The following is a 17,143-nucleotide window of genomic DNA, read 5'->3' as shown; positions in this document are numbered from 1 at the left end:
ACACGTTGAAAAAAAAAAAAAAAGAATGTTGGCCTTTCAGTGGTACCTGGGTGGTTCAGATGGTTAAACATCTGGTTCTTGGTTTTGCCTCAGGTCATGATCTTGCAGTTCATGGGTTCAAGCCACACACTGGGCTTCATGCTGATAGTGCATAGCTGGCTTGGAATTCTCTCTCCCTCTCTCTCTCTCCCCCTCCCCCACTAGCACTCAGGCTCTCTTAAAATAAATAAAGTTTAAAAAAAAAAAAGAATGTTGGCCCTTGACCCCTGACTCTTAACTAAATTACTGTCGGACAAATTTAATGACTTTTTTCACTATTTTTCATATTACTGTTATTAAATATTTTATTTCATAATTACAAAACCAATGAGCTTTCTACACTGTGATGTTTGTTAAATCCATCACTTACATTATCATTTTTCCTCTAAATTTATTTCTAGACTATATAGTAACATTTCTATCCTAGGTGGGACATTTTAATAATTAAATGTTTTATTTTTAATTTTTTTTTAATGTTTATTTATTTTTGAGAGAGAGAGAGAGACACACACACACACACACACACACGCACACACACACACACACACGGGGCGTGACCTGGAAAGGGGCAGAGAGAAAGGGAGACATAGAATCCGATGCAGGCTCCATGCTCTGAGCTGTCATCCCAGAGCCCAATGTGAGGCTCAAACTCTCATGAACCACGAGATTATGACCTGAGCCAAAGTCTGATGCTCAACTGAGCTACCCAGGTGCCCCAACAATTCATTAAATGGTTTTTATATTTAGCATGCTGAATAACTATAAACCAATGATGCAGCTACATCATTGCACCACTAGATGGGGCACAGGTAATGTGAAATGTGCAGAGTAGTCTAAAGTGGAGAACACTGGTCACTCAAGAAAAAACAATGGAGAACAAAGACAGTGAGAAGTTAAGAACAGGTTTTGATTGGATTTGGCTGTATCACATGGGCAAAACTGCCACAAAGCAAAAGCTCCAATGAGTACTTCAACTGCCAATAAGATGAAGCTGTTTCAATTAGTGAACTACCTCCTTTTGATTCATTTCATAATTCAAAGTAGGTGGGCTTAGCTAGTATGGCAAAGAACACTAAACATAGAGTCAGGCGTTAGCTATGTTACATGCAAATTATTTGACTTTGTGCAACTTGCTTAAATTCCCCAGGCCTCAATTTCTTCATCTGTTAAAAAATGAAGTGCCTGAACTAATGATAATACCTAAGGGTGGCTTAGCAGGGACTTGGTTCCCTCATAATCTTTATTATTTCCCTAGCAATCCTAGAACATTCATTCACTGTTAGGAAAATTGCAGCTTTAAGGCACATCTATCCATATCTAACTTCCTTTCCAATCAGGAGAACTCAAATAAATGCAGTATCTTTGCATGGGTAGGTCACATACCTAGATGCATTAACTCCTACAAACTGTAATTAAATTGGATAATCACATATGAAATACTGTTTACATACACACTGTCATATTTGCCTGGTTGGAAACCACTGAGCAAACTGAATGAATGAATGATGAAAACTAATGTGAAGTGAACTGGAGATGTTGATTAAGTAGCATAGAACAGTAAAAATTAATTATAAAGTAGCAAGAAGTGGGGAAAACCTATATAGATACTTCAAAGAATCTAAACTTACTGCCTCATTATTTAACATAGTAACATATTTTCAGAAGAAAATAATTGAAAAGTATAATTGATCCAAATACACAAAGAAAATGATTGTTTTCTAATAAACAACTCTGTGTGTGTAACATTGCAGTATACCTTTTAACTCAGCAAAGTTTGCAAAGTCAGTATAACAATCTTTCTTCAAAATATGCCTTCAAAATAAATTTTTTTTTAACATTTATTCATTTTTGAGAGACAGAGAGAGCGAGCATGAGTGGGGGAGAGGCAGAGGGAGAGCGAGACACAGCATCCAAAGCAGGCTCCAGGCTCTGAGCTGTCAGCACAGAGCCTGATGCGGGGCTTGAACCCACAAACCATGAGATCATGACCTGAGCTGAAGTTGGGTGCTCAACGGACTGAGCCACCCAGGCACCCCTCAAAATATGCCTTTTGAGTGACGCCTGGGTGGCTCAGTCAGTTAAGCATCCAATTCTTGATTTTGGCTTAGGTCATGATCTCACAGTTCATGGGATTGAGCCTCGCATCAGGCTCTGCACTCACGGCTCGGAGCCTGCTTGGGATTCTCTCTCCCCCTCTCTCTCTGAAAATAAACTTAAAAAAATAAATAAAGGCATTATTTTAAAATATGCCTTTTGAAGTCTATTAAATACCTGTCTAAAAATATCCCTTGCAAAATTCTTTATCTTGTATTTCCTAAAGTCTTGTGCTTATGTAAAAGCGAAAATTTCTAAATTATATGTGCTATGGACTATGTTTGTACCCCCATCCACATTCTCTTCTCCATTTATGTTACAAACTTTAGCCCCCAATGTGATGGAATTAGGAGGCGGGGCCTCTGGGGGCCTTTGTCTTTGAATTTTCAACTAAGGACTTGTACTTTCATACAATCAGGAAAAATATTTATATTAACATCATTGCTTAAGTTATAAAGGAATACAGAGCCTGTTACAAAGATATTTGTATAAAAGTGTGATATTGCAAATTAATGAAATACATTAATCTGATTTCTAAGAAAATAGAGTGTGAAGATTTAAACTTTCTCAAAGGAGAAAAGTTGTTTCCCTGTACAAGTTCTCACTCTACTGGTGACACAGAGAATAAACTTATTCTGACATTTCTGAAGCACAGTAATTGCATTATTTTCCACAAGCACTAGAGGGCAGGGTTTTCACTATAAAACCCCGTTTCACCAATTATCATTGAATTATATGCGTTTTTTGGTATGTGGTTTCTGTTAATATGCAATCCCCTATCACTAAATTTATTATATGCCTTATCTGTATCAACACATGATAATATTAAATTACATTTTCAGTCATGGTCTTGATATATTTAATAGCTGATTTAGCATATATAAAATTACCTAACATACATGAGAAAAGGAATTTAAATATATACATATGTACATACAATGTATATTTCAAAACTGTGGTTTTTAGGACTGTGTTAACAAACATACCATCTAAGTCTCTAATCTGGCACTATCTCATATTAAAATCGAATGACTAATAACACTGAAAACTGAGGTCCATTGTTACTGGTTCTAGTTTAATAAAAAAAGCAAAGATACTTTTTAAGAAACTAAATCCTCTGAGCATTCCAGGTATTTCAGAGAACACTGAAATGCTTTTCTGTAACTCCAAAAGCTTCTATCATCTATGAGGCCTGTGAATTCTTGTATGGGTAAAAGAGAATCTGTGAGGGAAAATAGTATTTCAGGAAGAGAAAACAGTAAGAGTAAAGTCATGACATCTCAAAAGTACAGTTTATTTAGGGAATGCCAGGGTAATCTGATATATGGCTACAGAAAAGGGTGCGCTGGAGAAATAGCTGAAGATAAAGTTGGAAAAGTAAGGAAGGATCATTTGAGGACAGACTGTTATGCTGTACTTGGGAGTTGGACATCATTTTGAAGGCAATGGGAAAGTCACTGAAGACTTTTAAGCAAGGGAAGAGCTGCGACAGAGATCTGTTTTTACAGAGGTAACAAAATACAGGACGAATATGAAGAGTGAAAGCTTGGAGTAGAGGAGACCAAGGAGTGAAGTGCACAGGCTAAGGCCTTAAAAAGGGCAAAAACACTGAGGGTGCAAAGACAAAGTATTCCAGTAACATTTCAAAAAACAGGAATGGCTAGACTTGGCAAAGGATAAATACAGTGAATACGGGTTTCAAGCCTTGATAACTGGATGGAGAGTGATGTCTTTAAGACAAGCTAGAGTGTAAGTAATTTTAAGTGCAAGGTGTTTTCTGATATCCAGGCTACAAGATCTACTAAATAGCTACAAATGTAAGGCTGAAAATCCAGAGGGAAGTGTGATATAAAGAAATAAAAGGCAAAAATAAGATGTTTTTTGGTGGCTTATAAAAGGAGTCTCATTATATTATTGACATTAGACGCATACCTCTTATTACCAAGTAATTAATGTCATCAAGCATCAAGAATATGAATTTGAATTGAACACAGTATCACACAGGAAAATAAACTTTGCAAATGAATGGTAGTCATGTAAACTATGGGATGGCATTGCACTATTAGGAACAACTTATTCAATTTAATTATTACTCATTATCCACTTTGAACACACATATAATGTATTGCCAAGTATGATTTATGTTTCATGTACAGATAGGGATTTATTAAGACATTTAAGATACACAAACAAATTTCATCTGAAGTAAAGCCACAAGTTTTAAAGACAGATTTATAAGACAGAAAAATATGAGCTTACTAATAAAGAAAGCTGGTAATAACAATTACTAATAAATATCATTAGTAAGGGCAGGAAGCTTAGTCAGTTAAGCATCTGACTTCAGCTCAGGTCATGATCTTATGGTGTGTGAGTCTGAGCCCCATGCTGGGCTGTGTGCTCTCAGCACAGAGCTTGGATCCTCTGTCCCCTTCTTTCTCTGTCCCTCCCCCACTCACGTTCTCTCAGTCTCTCTCTCTAAAATAAGCATTTAATAAATAAAAATCATTAGTATAAAACTTCCTATTTACAGAGTCTCTCAAATACATTTTATTTGATCTCTACAAACTGTCCATAAAGTAAACTGGTGCTGGTAGTTATAACAGCAACAATAACAACCATAATACTCTGATAACACATGAATTTTAAACCAGAGTTTATTTTCTACTCTTCACCTTTTCCCCAACCCCTCAGTTTGTAGAATACACTAGACATCTTAGAAACTCATATTTGGAAATTTATAGTATTTAATACCCGAGCTTTCTTGACATAAATCAACTAGATTAAAACTAGGTTAGAACTGAATTTTGTGAAAGTCTTTGAACTATAGAAAACACAGACCAAAGAAATATAATATTGTTCCACTATGAAATGCACTTAATCTGATCTAGACATTTAAATTGGGTGCCATAAATGCTTGGTAATTATTACAGAAAACTGAAATCTGGGGAAAAGTCCAATCCAACTTAAGTTGATATAAATCTGACCATTTATAGATGCATCTAGTAAAACTCTCACTGTGCTGATATAAATTTAGCTTTCATAAACTGTTTAAATGAAATTCTAGCCCGAGAGGACAAACATCCATCAAAATTTCTTACTTCATAGATCAACTCTTGAATTTCATTTTTTAAAAAACCACTGCATTATCTAGGTAAGGAGTTTAAAAGAGTCTCCATTTATCTAAAGGCTGAGCCAATCTGGAAACTTTAAAGTCATTTATATTTTATAGAGACTGGGAACTCAACATGTTATCTTACAAATAAGCAGCCTCTTGCTTCTATATATTTTAGCATTTCAACAGGGTTGGAACGGGTTAAAAAAGAAACAGGAATACTTACTTGAACCTGGCAGGTGAAAGAGGAGTAGGAGGAAACATTCCTGGTTCAAAAGAGTCAAAATAAGTCACTGTCCAAGAAAAGCTACAACAGGAGAATCCGGCAGATAGAGAGATTATAAGTAGAGTCCAGAATCCTTAATGGGAAAAGAGGAAGAAAACTTTAATTATTAACAGCAAAGCAATTTAAATTAAACCAGTATCTTCATGTTCAGAAGATCATGTGTATTTCTGAACTTCTGAATTGCATGTAGGTGATACAAGAGATTTGAGCTTAGTACAAGCTAAACCATGTAAAGTGTAAAATACTAAAGCACAATTAGAAGTCATATCATTCAATATTTAAATTATAATTGAATAAACTATAAAATAATTAAAAATGTAAATAATTTAATAGTTTGGTATTTCAATTATCATTTAATATGTGGAAAAGAGTACAAATTCAACTTAATACATCTTCAGTTTTACAAAATTGGACTATAGAAATAGTTAAAATACTTCACTGTTAAAATGTCTTGACATTTTTCATTTAACTCTATGAATCACAGCTTGCTATCTTTTATTACCTACAATAAGTGTTTCCTTTCTTTCCATACTATGCACTTTTGACATAAGAATTTTACAGTGTATACTCTTTATACCTTTCCTATAAACATTATTAACTTAGCTGATTCAATTTTCTCAGTATATGGACAAAAGTTAACTCACAATTTACAAATGAGTTGGGATCCTAAATTTTATTTTCAGAGGGGAAGACTGGAAGATTTTCTCAAAGAATTCTTAAGTCAAAAGCATGGTATTATCTTCAACTCAAGGAAGGGGGAAAAGGTTGAGAAATGGAAGAATGGGGGGAATGAACAAAGCAACAGTAGAGGGAATAAATTAATTTGAAGGTTTTTAGACACATACTCAAACTGCCTCCTTAAGAGAGTTTATTAAGCTACCACTACTGATTGTGTGTCCCGGGCTGTACCTACTGAGGTAGTATAGGGAGGGAGGAAAGGCTGTGAAGACTATGGTTGAGAATGATATATGAACTACTATTTCCTGGCTGCACAAAATGCACAACTAAGATGCCTTCTGGCAAGAAGCGGTTAAGAAATACGTGCACTGGACTGTTTATAAACCATACGAAGTCCGGTAACAGTCCGATAAAACTGCTAAAAGACAAACTCAGAGAAATGAAGTATTAAGAAATACTGTGGCAAAGTATTTTTGAAAGATTAACCTTAATCTTTTCTCACTAGTTCCCTTTCCTTTACCCTCTTTTAAGGAGATAAGGAACTGTGTGTTCACTGCCACAGAAAGATGTGACAAAGAGAAACAGCCTCAGTGTCTCTTTGGTTTTTATGTTGCAAAATGATTCAGGGAACTAGGAGGATAAATATAAGTAAGAGGGTAGACAAACACAAAATGTCTTGAATAGACACCAAAGATGAGTTGATCGGGTATAGACAAAACCTTTGTGTAGAACGGGGAGAAAGAGAGTGAGGGCTTTATGCACAGGTGAGGAAGACTCTCCTGGTTTGAAGAAAGTGGTGTGTGTGCGTGTACGGACAGGGGATAGTACTGCTGGCACTTCCTGGCAGAGCCAGGAGAAGGGGCCACACACCACCACAGAGGGATTGTAGCTATATACAGCAGCTTGGCAGATGGATCCAGAGCCAAGCCTGCAGATGTCTCTCTCCTAAGTGGGGCACAGAAACAGCAGATGGTCATGTGGCTACAAAAGTGCTACATCTGAGGAGCACCTGGGTGGCTCAGTTGGTTAACTGTCCGACTTCGGCTCAGGTCATGAACTGGAGGTTTCCGAGTTAGAGCCTGGTGTTGGGCTCTGTGCTGACAGAACACAGCCTGGAGCCTGCTTCAGATTCTGTGCCTCCCTCTCTCTCTGTTCCTCCTCCGCTCACACTCACTCTCTCTCTCTCAAAAATAAATAAAAAGATTAAAAAAAAAAAAAAGTGCTACATCTGAAAGGCCATCCTGACCAGAAAGCAAGATGCTTCTGCAGTAACTCATTTGAGCAAATGCTTTGAGGACTAGATTGCATCCCACCCCAATGTCCTGGCACAGTGTCAGACTTTAGAACCTTAACTGAACCTAGGACTGGGTAGACAGAATCTTAGCAAAGACTGAGGTACAATCTTCCTGCCAACCCAGTGAGATAGAAGACCAAAATAAAAATTATAAGATTACTTATAGCTGTACACACAGCTACAACTTAAGGATGGTTATTCTGCCAAATAGCTATTATTTGTTATTATTTAGATGAATACTGCTAAAGGGGATAAAACAACTGACAGGTTTACACTAAGTTTAACATCTTACAATACATAAAGTCTGCAGAACAAAGACAGTAATTATGAAAATTCAACTATCTGGGGACTGTTGTAGAATAATGGAAACTTCTAAATATCTAAAAAATGTGAGAAAGACACAAAATAACAGGTAAAAAAGCAATAAAATGTGAGGCTCTCTATAAAGCCCATCAAGCCTTTTCACTCAAATAGAACACTCGTCAAAATTAATATAAGAATATTCTTCAGTTTTCAAAACTGACCACTATTCTACAACCTAAGTGCTTACCTCACCTTGCGTAGTTTTACTTTATATTCACTTTGAACGAATCAAGAGTTACATCACTGACAAAAGCCAATTCATAATGATATGCCTAAAAAAGTACATTGCAATATTATGGTCTACAAGTGCTTATACTTCAGAAAATGACTCAATTTGTTTATGAACAAGCAGAAAATCCACACAAGTTGGTAACTACACAACTAAATCTGCAGCAAGTCCCTTCCTCGAGAACCCCTCATGCTAAAAACTTGACAACTAATGTTACGTAAACCCATTTTACCAAAAGTTAACATAATTTTTAAAAAGTACAAAAGCATATAAAAACTAAGTTAGAGTCTTCCTACCTCAATTCACCAATTCCACTCCTAAAAGCAATCAGCTAAGTTGTGCATCTTTTCTAAGTTATAGTTTTCTAGGTAATGTAAATACATATATGGAGCTAGTTATGTACAATATACAATACATGTAGATTCCATTTTCCACAAATAGGATTCTCACCAGAAAAGCTGTCCTGCACTTTGCTTTTCTCACATAACAATGTCGGAGACCTTTCATATCAGTACACATAGCTACAGTTCTATTACATATTTTTATTATTCCACTATTAAAAACTATGTTGCAAGTAATATCCTTAAACTATACAGTTATACAAGGATATCTGTAACAAATTTCCAAAGAACTGGTGTATCAAAGGATATAGGCCTTTAAATAAATACATACATCCTTTGTTCTTATCTATAGTTCAATTTTCATCAGTTGATGGAAATTCATCTTTCCACCAACTGAAACGTCTGGGCTTCAATGTTTTTACCTAAAGCAAAGATGGGGGTAGGTGGAAAATTCCTATCCCCATCTTTTTGCTGGAGTTTTATATTCACTTATCTCATGGTATATTTTGTTTTGGTTCACTTTTTAAAATAAATGATTTTGGCGTCAAAGTGCAGTTACTACTCTAAAAATATGCTGGCAGTTCTGTATTTCTATAAAAGCTGCCAACAAAGAAAGATGATTGTATGTTTTAAATATTTTATTTAGCACTTTCGGGCTTACAGGGATGAGGTGACTTTCAGAAGCTTTATGAAATCAGATATGTGAAGGCAATAGTTTGCACATTATAATGTAAACAGAAACAACTAGAAAAACAAACAAACAAAACACCTCCCGTGATCCGATATTGGGAAAAATTTATTAAAACACTGTTATGCAAATACATTCTTCATAAAAACTTATTTGTGCCATAAGCAAACAATGAATGAGTAAATGTCACAGCATGCTGATAATGTCCAAGTCCTATTTCAGAGCTTCTGACAATTTGAAAATTTTAGATAAAATGGTATACTATGAAATACTACAGTGCAGTAACAAAAAAGAATGAGGTAGAACTATATATAAAGATACAGATTAATCTCCAAGACATTTTAATAAAGCTGCATGATTGCAATTATGTTCTTTCTATGACAATGACAAAACCACATTTTGAATGATCCTGTACATATAAATGAATAGAAAAAGATCTGAAAAAATATACAAGTACATTAGTGGGAATCTTTGCTTTAATTGTTGGAATTTCTTTCCAAGTGAGGCTATATTATTTCTATAACTTATGAAATTAAAAATTAAAATTAGTATTTAGGTAATTTTAAAAGTTGTAAAAACTATAGCTGGTTACTAATAAAACCTTAGATGTACTCATACCTAAAATTAATCAACTATTTTTAAATGTTAAGCAAAGTTTTGCAACTTTATCAGATTCTATAGTTTTCTAACTTAGGAGGGCGAAAACATTTTAAATAATTTAGTATTTTCTCTAAAATTCAACACAGTCTACCGACAGCTCAAGTCTTCAAATCCCTTAACCAACGTGTGTCTCTGCATGTTAAGACAGAAAGCTAGATAGCCTTTGATCTTCAAACTTATTATTTCCAAATACAGGAGCAGATGAAAGCATTCTTTCCTCCCCTTCCAGTGCCACCTGATAAAGGTCTCTATCCAACTGCCTGTTCACCTGCAGCTCAGCATGTAGCAATTTCACTCCCATTCCTGCTGAAAAAGGCAAGGAAAGTGGAAGGAAACATTCTGAAAGATGAAGTGACAAAAACTTGAAAAATTAAGTAACATCTGTAGTTTCCAACCATGTTAAATCATCCAATTCACATGGGAAACTTTTAGAAAACTTCTTTTATCATGGACAATTTCAAACATACACAAAAGTAGAGGGAAAAGTACAATGCAACCCCACGGATTGACCACTCATCTTTATATAACTAACTCGTCATATCTTGTTAAGCCTATATTACTCTTGGAAGCATATAATCTTTAGTATAATAGGCAAAATAGTTATTACTATCATCTAAGGTCCAAAATACCCTTTCCCTTATCTTTTTTTTCTTTCTTTCCTTATTTTAAGTCATTTGATGAACAATTTACAGAAGACTAAAAAGACCATGAAAAAACTATGTTAGAAATTTTAATAAAATATAAATACAACAAATCCAAAGTTTCATTCTGAATTTCCTTGGTTTTAAAAATATACACCCTAGAAATGGCCATATACTCTTAAGTGCAAGTAACTGATTACTAATTTCATGCATGAATCTGGAACATAATTATCTTATAAATACTGATTCCAGACTTCAGATGCACCTTTAAGTGGTTTCAGCTTATCATTAGTTTTGCTTTTTCTTTTTGCACCTGCATCACCAAAACACAAAACACATGGCAAAGAGAGGCCAACCGTCTACTTTGCTCCATAATTCGCAAAACATTTCCATTTTTAGAATTATAAACAATTTGAATCATCAACCCAGTGAATTTTTAAAATTTCTTTCCAATCACCTTTTTATACATAGCTGCCTTCAGCATTTGTCCATTTACAAACACTATGAAATAAGGGCAAATATCACAAAATACGAAAAATAAAATACATCATTTAGCAAAGAGGACGGTTTGTATTTCTGCCTGAAGCCCTTTCTGTTGAATGACTAACTGAATGAGAATACTCTATTTTTTTGAAAAGGGTCAGAATAGTATCTTGAGTTTTACTTGCTATAAGGTCTGTTACAACTACTAAACTCTGCTATTGTAACATGAAAACAGCCAGACAATATATAAAGGAAAGGACAAAGCTAGGCTATAACAAAATTAATTTACAAAAAACAGGTAGGTCAGATTGGTCTGCAGGCCACTGTTTGTTCTAGAGGATTCCATCATAATTTATTTTTAGCAAAGTTAAAAAGTAACTGGTAAGTACTATTAAGATTATTCCTAATATAATGAAAGAGCAAAATTGAGATATAGAAAAGATCACAAAAATTTCATAATGTACCTTAGATTAATAAAAGGATCCAAAAGACCAATATGGTAACTTCAAGGTTAAATAACCTTTATTCTATCAAAAAATTTAACTCAATTTTCCCTTTAGTCTCTGAAGATGCCCCAAGAAAGAATTAAAGTCACAAAATATCAATCTTTACAAATAGAACTGCTCATGAAACTGGAAAAATGGGGCCCTGATGTTATATGAAACATTAAAGTATGCAGCCAATTTAGTGACTTTGAGTAGATAAGGATCTTGTAAATTTAAAAAATCTGCAGATTTTGAAATCTTTTAAGTTCAAAAAAAGAAAATCTGCAGGGTTTTGTTGTTGATAAGTCTGGTTTGGGAAACATTAAACCAGTGGCTCTCATGAACCAGCAGCATAAATATCACCTAGAAACTTATTAAAAATGCAACTTCAGGGTGCCTGGGTGGCTCAGTTAAGTGTCTGACTTTGGCTCAGAGCATGATCCCACAGTTTTTGAGATCATGCCCCCACATCAAGCTCTGTGCTGGAGCCTGCTTGGGATTCTCTCTGTCTCTGTCCCTTCTCCATTCTCTCTTTCAAAATAAATAAAAATGAACTTAAAAAAATGCAAATTCGTGGGCTCCATTCCCACACCTACCAAATCAGAAACTCTAGAACAGGTAAAGCCCAATAAATGAGTTTTAACAAGTCTTTCAGCTGATTCTGATGCCAGCTAAAGTTTGACTTCATTAGCCTAAGAAACATCCCCCCAGATCAATTTCTTGAGATTTAGAAGTCCCAGTGTCTCCTTGTCATTACTGCTTCTAGGTATTAGGGAGACCTGTAATGATTTTTATGACTAATAAGTTAGCTGCATAATGATAATTCCCCCTAATAATTCATAGTGTTTCTGCCTTGCTATTGTGCCTACACTATCTCATAACATAAAAATTCTAATATACACTGTCGTGAATTTTGGTTGAGAAGATATTTATATTGATGAATGCAGGACAGTCGGTAATACTAGGTGAAATAACACATCTAAAAAATTAAAGTTTTGGCATACTGTAAAAGTTCAATAGTATTTTTATTAATGCTCAATGTATTATTTCCTAAACTTAAATTTTTGCTTTTCTTAAACATAGTTTTTCTTATTGAGAGTTACAGTCATTCATTACTGTATTGAGAAAGAAAGAAAGAAAGAAAGAAAGAAAGAAAGAAAGAAAGAAAGAAAGAAAGAAAGAAAATAGAACCTATAATTCCAAAACCCAGGTAAATTATCTAAAATTTTGGTTATATCCTTCTAGTCATTTTGGGCTTTCATTTTTCTCTCTTTTGTTACCTTAGTGATCATTCTTTATTTAATATAAGTAAGCAACACACACAATTTTACAAAAACTGCCACAGAAGAGGATAACATTATTTGTGAATTTGCCCCACACAGTTGCAGATAGCAATATATCATATCCTTAATATACAGTGGCCTCAAATTACAAGGTTCATACATTCACTAAAAAAAAGTTCAATTCACAGTTTCAATCATTTTTCACTGTAAGGAAGAAACTGAGTGAGTTGTTTTCAATTTGTGCCTTTCTAAGAGAATGGGTCACCCAACACACCATTTCCCTTAGCAATTTTTACCATTTTCTAATGTTCTGTATCATGAAATTATGATGGCAGAGTTTCACTTCATCACTCTGCAGAATAAATGATACTCTTCAAATGAACTGGCTTCATCCTTGATTGAATTATGTCAGTCATCTCCGGAAATGTTCAGAAGCTAGAAACATCTCAATCATAAAACAGAACTAAATGAGCGGCTCAAAAACAAGAATAGCCCTTGGTACTGCAATATGCTAGGAATTTGGTCTTAGCCACAAGAGGGACTTAATGTTAACTATTAAATAGATGTCAAAGAATGACAGGCACAAAAGATCAGAAGCTTTTCAAACTGAAGGAACTCCATGAAGTTGATTATAATTCCTGTACAGAACTACTTACAGCATGTATATTAAAAGTACTAGTCCTAGGGGCGCCTGGGTGGCGCAGTCGGTTAAGCGTCCGACTTCAGCCAGGTCACGATCTCGCGGTCCGGGAGTTCGAGCCCCGCGTCAGGCTCTGGGCTGATGGCTCAGAGCCTGGAGACTGTTTCCGATTCTGTGTCTCCCTCTCTCTCTGCCCCTCCCCCGTTCATGCTCTGTCTCTCTCTGTCCCAAAAATAAATAAATGTTGAAAAAAAAAAAAAAAAGTACTAGTCCTAAAAAAAAAAAAGTACTAGTCTGGGGCTTCCGGGTGGCTCAGTTAAGCATCCGAATCTTGATTTCAGCTCAGGTCATGATCTCACATTTTGTGAGTTCAAGCCCCATGCTGGGCTCCGCACTGCTTCTTCTCATCTCTCTCTCTCTCTCCCTCCCAAAATAAACAAATGTAAAACAAAACAAAACAAAACAAAAAAAAAAAGATTAAGCATTTTCTGGTAAAGGCAAATCCTTCTGTTTTACTTATGTACTTACTTCAGATTTGCCTCAAATAAAAGGTCCTTTTATCACACCCTACAGTAAGACTATGAAAAAAAATGCAAAAATTGGAAATAGAACTAAGTGTGTGAAGAGTGATAAAACTTGGAAAATGTGAGATACAAAAGCCAATGTACAAAAATGAAACAACTCATATGTTGTATATTAGTGCAATCAATTTGGCCTGAGAATAACCTTCAGGAGGAAGGACTAGAATGTGATTTAACTAAGTAAACTTAAGTTTTATTAATCTCCCTGAAAAACAGGCTTATTGTAGGAGATGGTGTAAAGGACAATTATACAAAAGGAAAGCCCTTCGAATGCCACCTAGGAAGATCAGGGAGATGAGTTCTAAAACCAGGTGATATTGGCAATCATACCTCCCTGGCTGGAATACCTCACCAATAAAGACAAACAATGATACCCTCCCTAATCCTACTAGCTATTAGGATAAATTAACCCCCCAAATGCCCAGACATCATGCTCATCATGAACCTTTTTATATTTAAATTATAAACAGGGCTTCCCATGAAGATTTCTTTCAGACAAAGATGGCAAGAGAATGGCAGTGTCTTAGATTCATTCAAAGTCAGGTTTCTAAAGAGGCTTGTGTGCATATGTATTATTTATTACTGTCACTAGACAACTTGCAAGGACTTTCAACCCTTTTAACCGCTCTTAAGTATACTTTTAGAGGCACCTGGCTGGTTCAGCTGGTAGAGCATGCGACTCTTGATCTTGGGGTGGTAAGTCTGGGCCCATATTGAGTATAGAGATTACTTAAAAATACAATCTTTAAAAAAAAAAAAACAAAAACAAAAAACCACAATTTAAAAAAGTGAGATTCTCGCCCTGCAAAAGTATTTCTCTAATGGTTGGTACAGCAAAATCACCTGTTAAAAATGAAGATTCTCAGCCTCCACCTGGAGCTGAAACAAAATCTAGAGGCACTTTTTAAAACAAAGTCTAGGTGATTATTACACATACTAACAGGAGAACTGCTGCTAAATCTGCTCTTAATGAGCAGATCTATGCCAATCTATGCCAATCTCAGACTAGGCCTAAATTGAAATAAAAAAAAATTTGCAGGAGCACCTGGTGGCTCAGTGGGTTAAACGTCTGACTTCCACTCAGGTAATGATCTCACGTTTCCTGAGTTCAAGCCCCGCTTTAGGCTCTGTGCTGACACAGCCTGGAGCCTGCTTCGGATTCTGTGTCTCCTTCTCTCTCTGCCCCTCCTCCACTCGTGCCGGTCTCTCTCTCTCTCTCTCTCGCTCTCTCCCTCTCAAAAATAAACAAACATTAAAAAAAAAAAAAAAGATACAGCAGTTTCTCCCCTCATTCCTGAGATTGTTCCTGAATCTCCAAAGTGTATTCATGGCATTAGCAAAGACTTAATGATCTTCATATATGCTGTCACAATTATTATATATCTATCAGGCACATCTAAAAGCAATACCAGACTAACTGGAAGTGGAAAAGTAGGGCAATGACAAAGCCCTATTATATCCTTTTGATACTGAACAAGCCGTTCCTTCAGATGACAAGTGCCACCTATGCTTTTCATAAATGTGAATGAAATCTTGTCAACTTAAAATTTTTTTTTCATTTATTTTGAGAGACTGAGCACGAGTGGGGGGAGGCGCAGAGAGAAAGACACAGAATCCGAAGCAGGCTCCAGGCTCTGAGCACTCAGCACAGTGCCCAAAGCGGGGCTCAAATTCATGAATTGTTAAGATCATGCCCTGAACTGAAGTCGGACGCTTAACTGACTGAGTCACCCAGTTACCCCATGAAATCTTGTCAATTTTTAAACTGAGAATTTAAACAACTGAGATTCTATGTATTGAGTTGATAGATCAATAAATGCTACAAAAATCCTTATAATCTTGGCTGTTTTTAGACATGAAACAGTGTAACAACATACATTGATAAAGTGAATCATCGGAAAGTACATTTTCTCATGCAAGAAGTTGAAAAGACCATAGACAAGTTTTCATGGGACATCTAGCAACTAATTTGTTTCTATAATTTGAAGATAAAGGTTTCCCCTTCTGCAAAATCAGGCAGACTCTATTTTGTATCCTTGTGAGGGCATTAGTCTTGAAGACACATTAAATAGTTTAGCTAAAATTGGGAGGGAGGTAACATGAAGGATAGGATCTCAACCACTTTTTTGGTCCAATTCAGAGTGATCAAATAAATTACAGCAAACAGGAGAAAAATACACTAAAAAGTTAAAGTTCTGAACATTTCAAAATTGTTTTGGCATAAAGAAATAAATACAAGATAAACAGCCCTCAAAACTTTCATTAGTAATCTGTATCTTATAGCATTCTACAGACATTACACAGAAACTCAAGTCTCTTCGTCATCACTAACCTGTACACATATGCCCAATGCTTTCTACTTTTTTTTAAAAAACAAGTTGCTTATAATGGAGATTTGAATTTAACTTTCTCCTGAGGTCTGCTTACGGTGTCATTTTTGCTTAGTTTATACGTTTGTTTTTAATTCCTGGGAAGAGGTATATAGGGAGACTCTTCCAGAAGGGAATTAGAAAATGTTAAATAGTCTCTGGATCTTCATCACATACAGTTATGTTCAAATTGTATTCCTAGTGTGGGTAGTGTATACATACACCAAACATACATAAAAAGAAAATCTAACAAAATCTGCCACACACAAACGCAAATAAATTAACACTGAATCACACAAGGGAATAATACATCAAGCATTTTATCTAAAATTTTGTATAAACACGATCTGAAAAAATAAAAATGAAGTCAAAAGCAAATTAAGTGACAGTTAAGTCTATACCTAGTAGCCCAGTGTCTACGTCTTCAGTCTTCAAATTTTCAGCATGTAACTCTGTAAAATACAAAAAAAGGGGCTTGCATAAAAAAGATGATTTTACAATCTGAACGATAGCTCAAAGGCTGGAAAGATATTGTGGAGTTGTGGAAAATGCTCTGGAGTCATAATCAACTGGGCCTAAGTTCTGATTTCATTTACTAGCTACTTTACCTTCAGTCAGCAAATAAGGTATTTGAGTCAACTTTAGTGTTACTGTGAAAATATATATATATTTTTAAAGTTTACGTATTTAAGTAATCTCTACACCCAATGTGGGGTTTGAACTCACAACCTCGAGGTCATGCTCTTCCAAATGAGCCAGCCAGATGCCCCTGAAAATATTCTATGTAATACAAATTACACGCATATCAGGTTCCTTTCTTCCACTCTCAAAAATAAGCACAACTCAATGTCTTCCACAATGGACTCGACTTACCAAG

General features: G+C 35.4%; 1 protein-coding gene across 1 annotated transcript in view; it reads right to left on the bottom strand.

The window, feature by feature from the left end:
* The window catches only part of ARL6IP6 (ADP ribosylation factor like GTPase 6 interacting protein 6), a 41,291-nt gene that overhangs the window by 21,949 nt on the left and 2,199 nt on the right, over positions 1–17,143 (bottom strand). Inside the window, exons 2-3 of the mRNA XM_030323551.2 lie at positions 16,668–16,718; positions 5,472–5,604 (exon numbers count right to left, since the gene is read on the bottom strand). Of these exons, the coding sequence (XP_030179411.1) occupies positions 5,472–5,604; positions 16,668–16,718 (184 nt within the window). The remainder of the gene's footprint in view (positions 1–5,471; positions 5,605–16,667; positions 16,719–17,143) is intronic.

This window comes from Lynx canadensis, chromosome C1 (assembly GCF_007474595.2).
Source record: "Lynx canadensis isolate LIC74 chromosome C1, mLynCan4.pri.v2, whole genome shotgun sequence".
Classification (NCBI taxonomy): domain Eukaryota; kingdom Metazoa; phylum Chordata; class Mammalia; order Carnivora; family Felidae; genus Lynx; species Lynx canadensis.
Note: the sequence above shows the minus strand (reverse complement) of the source record. Positions and strands in the feature narration are given on the sequence as shown.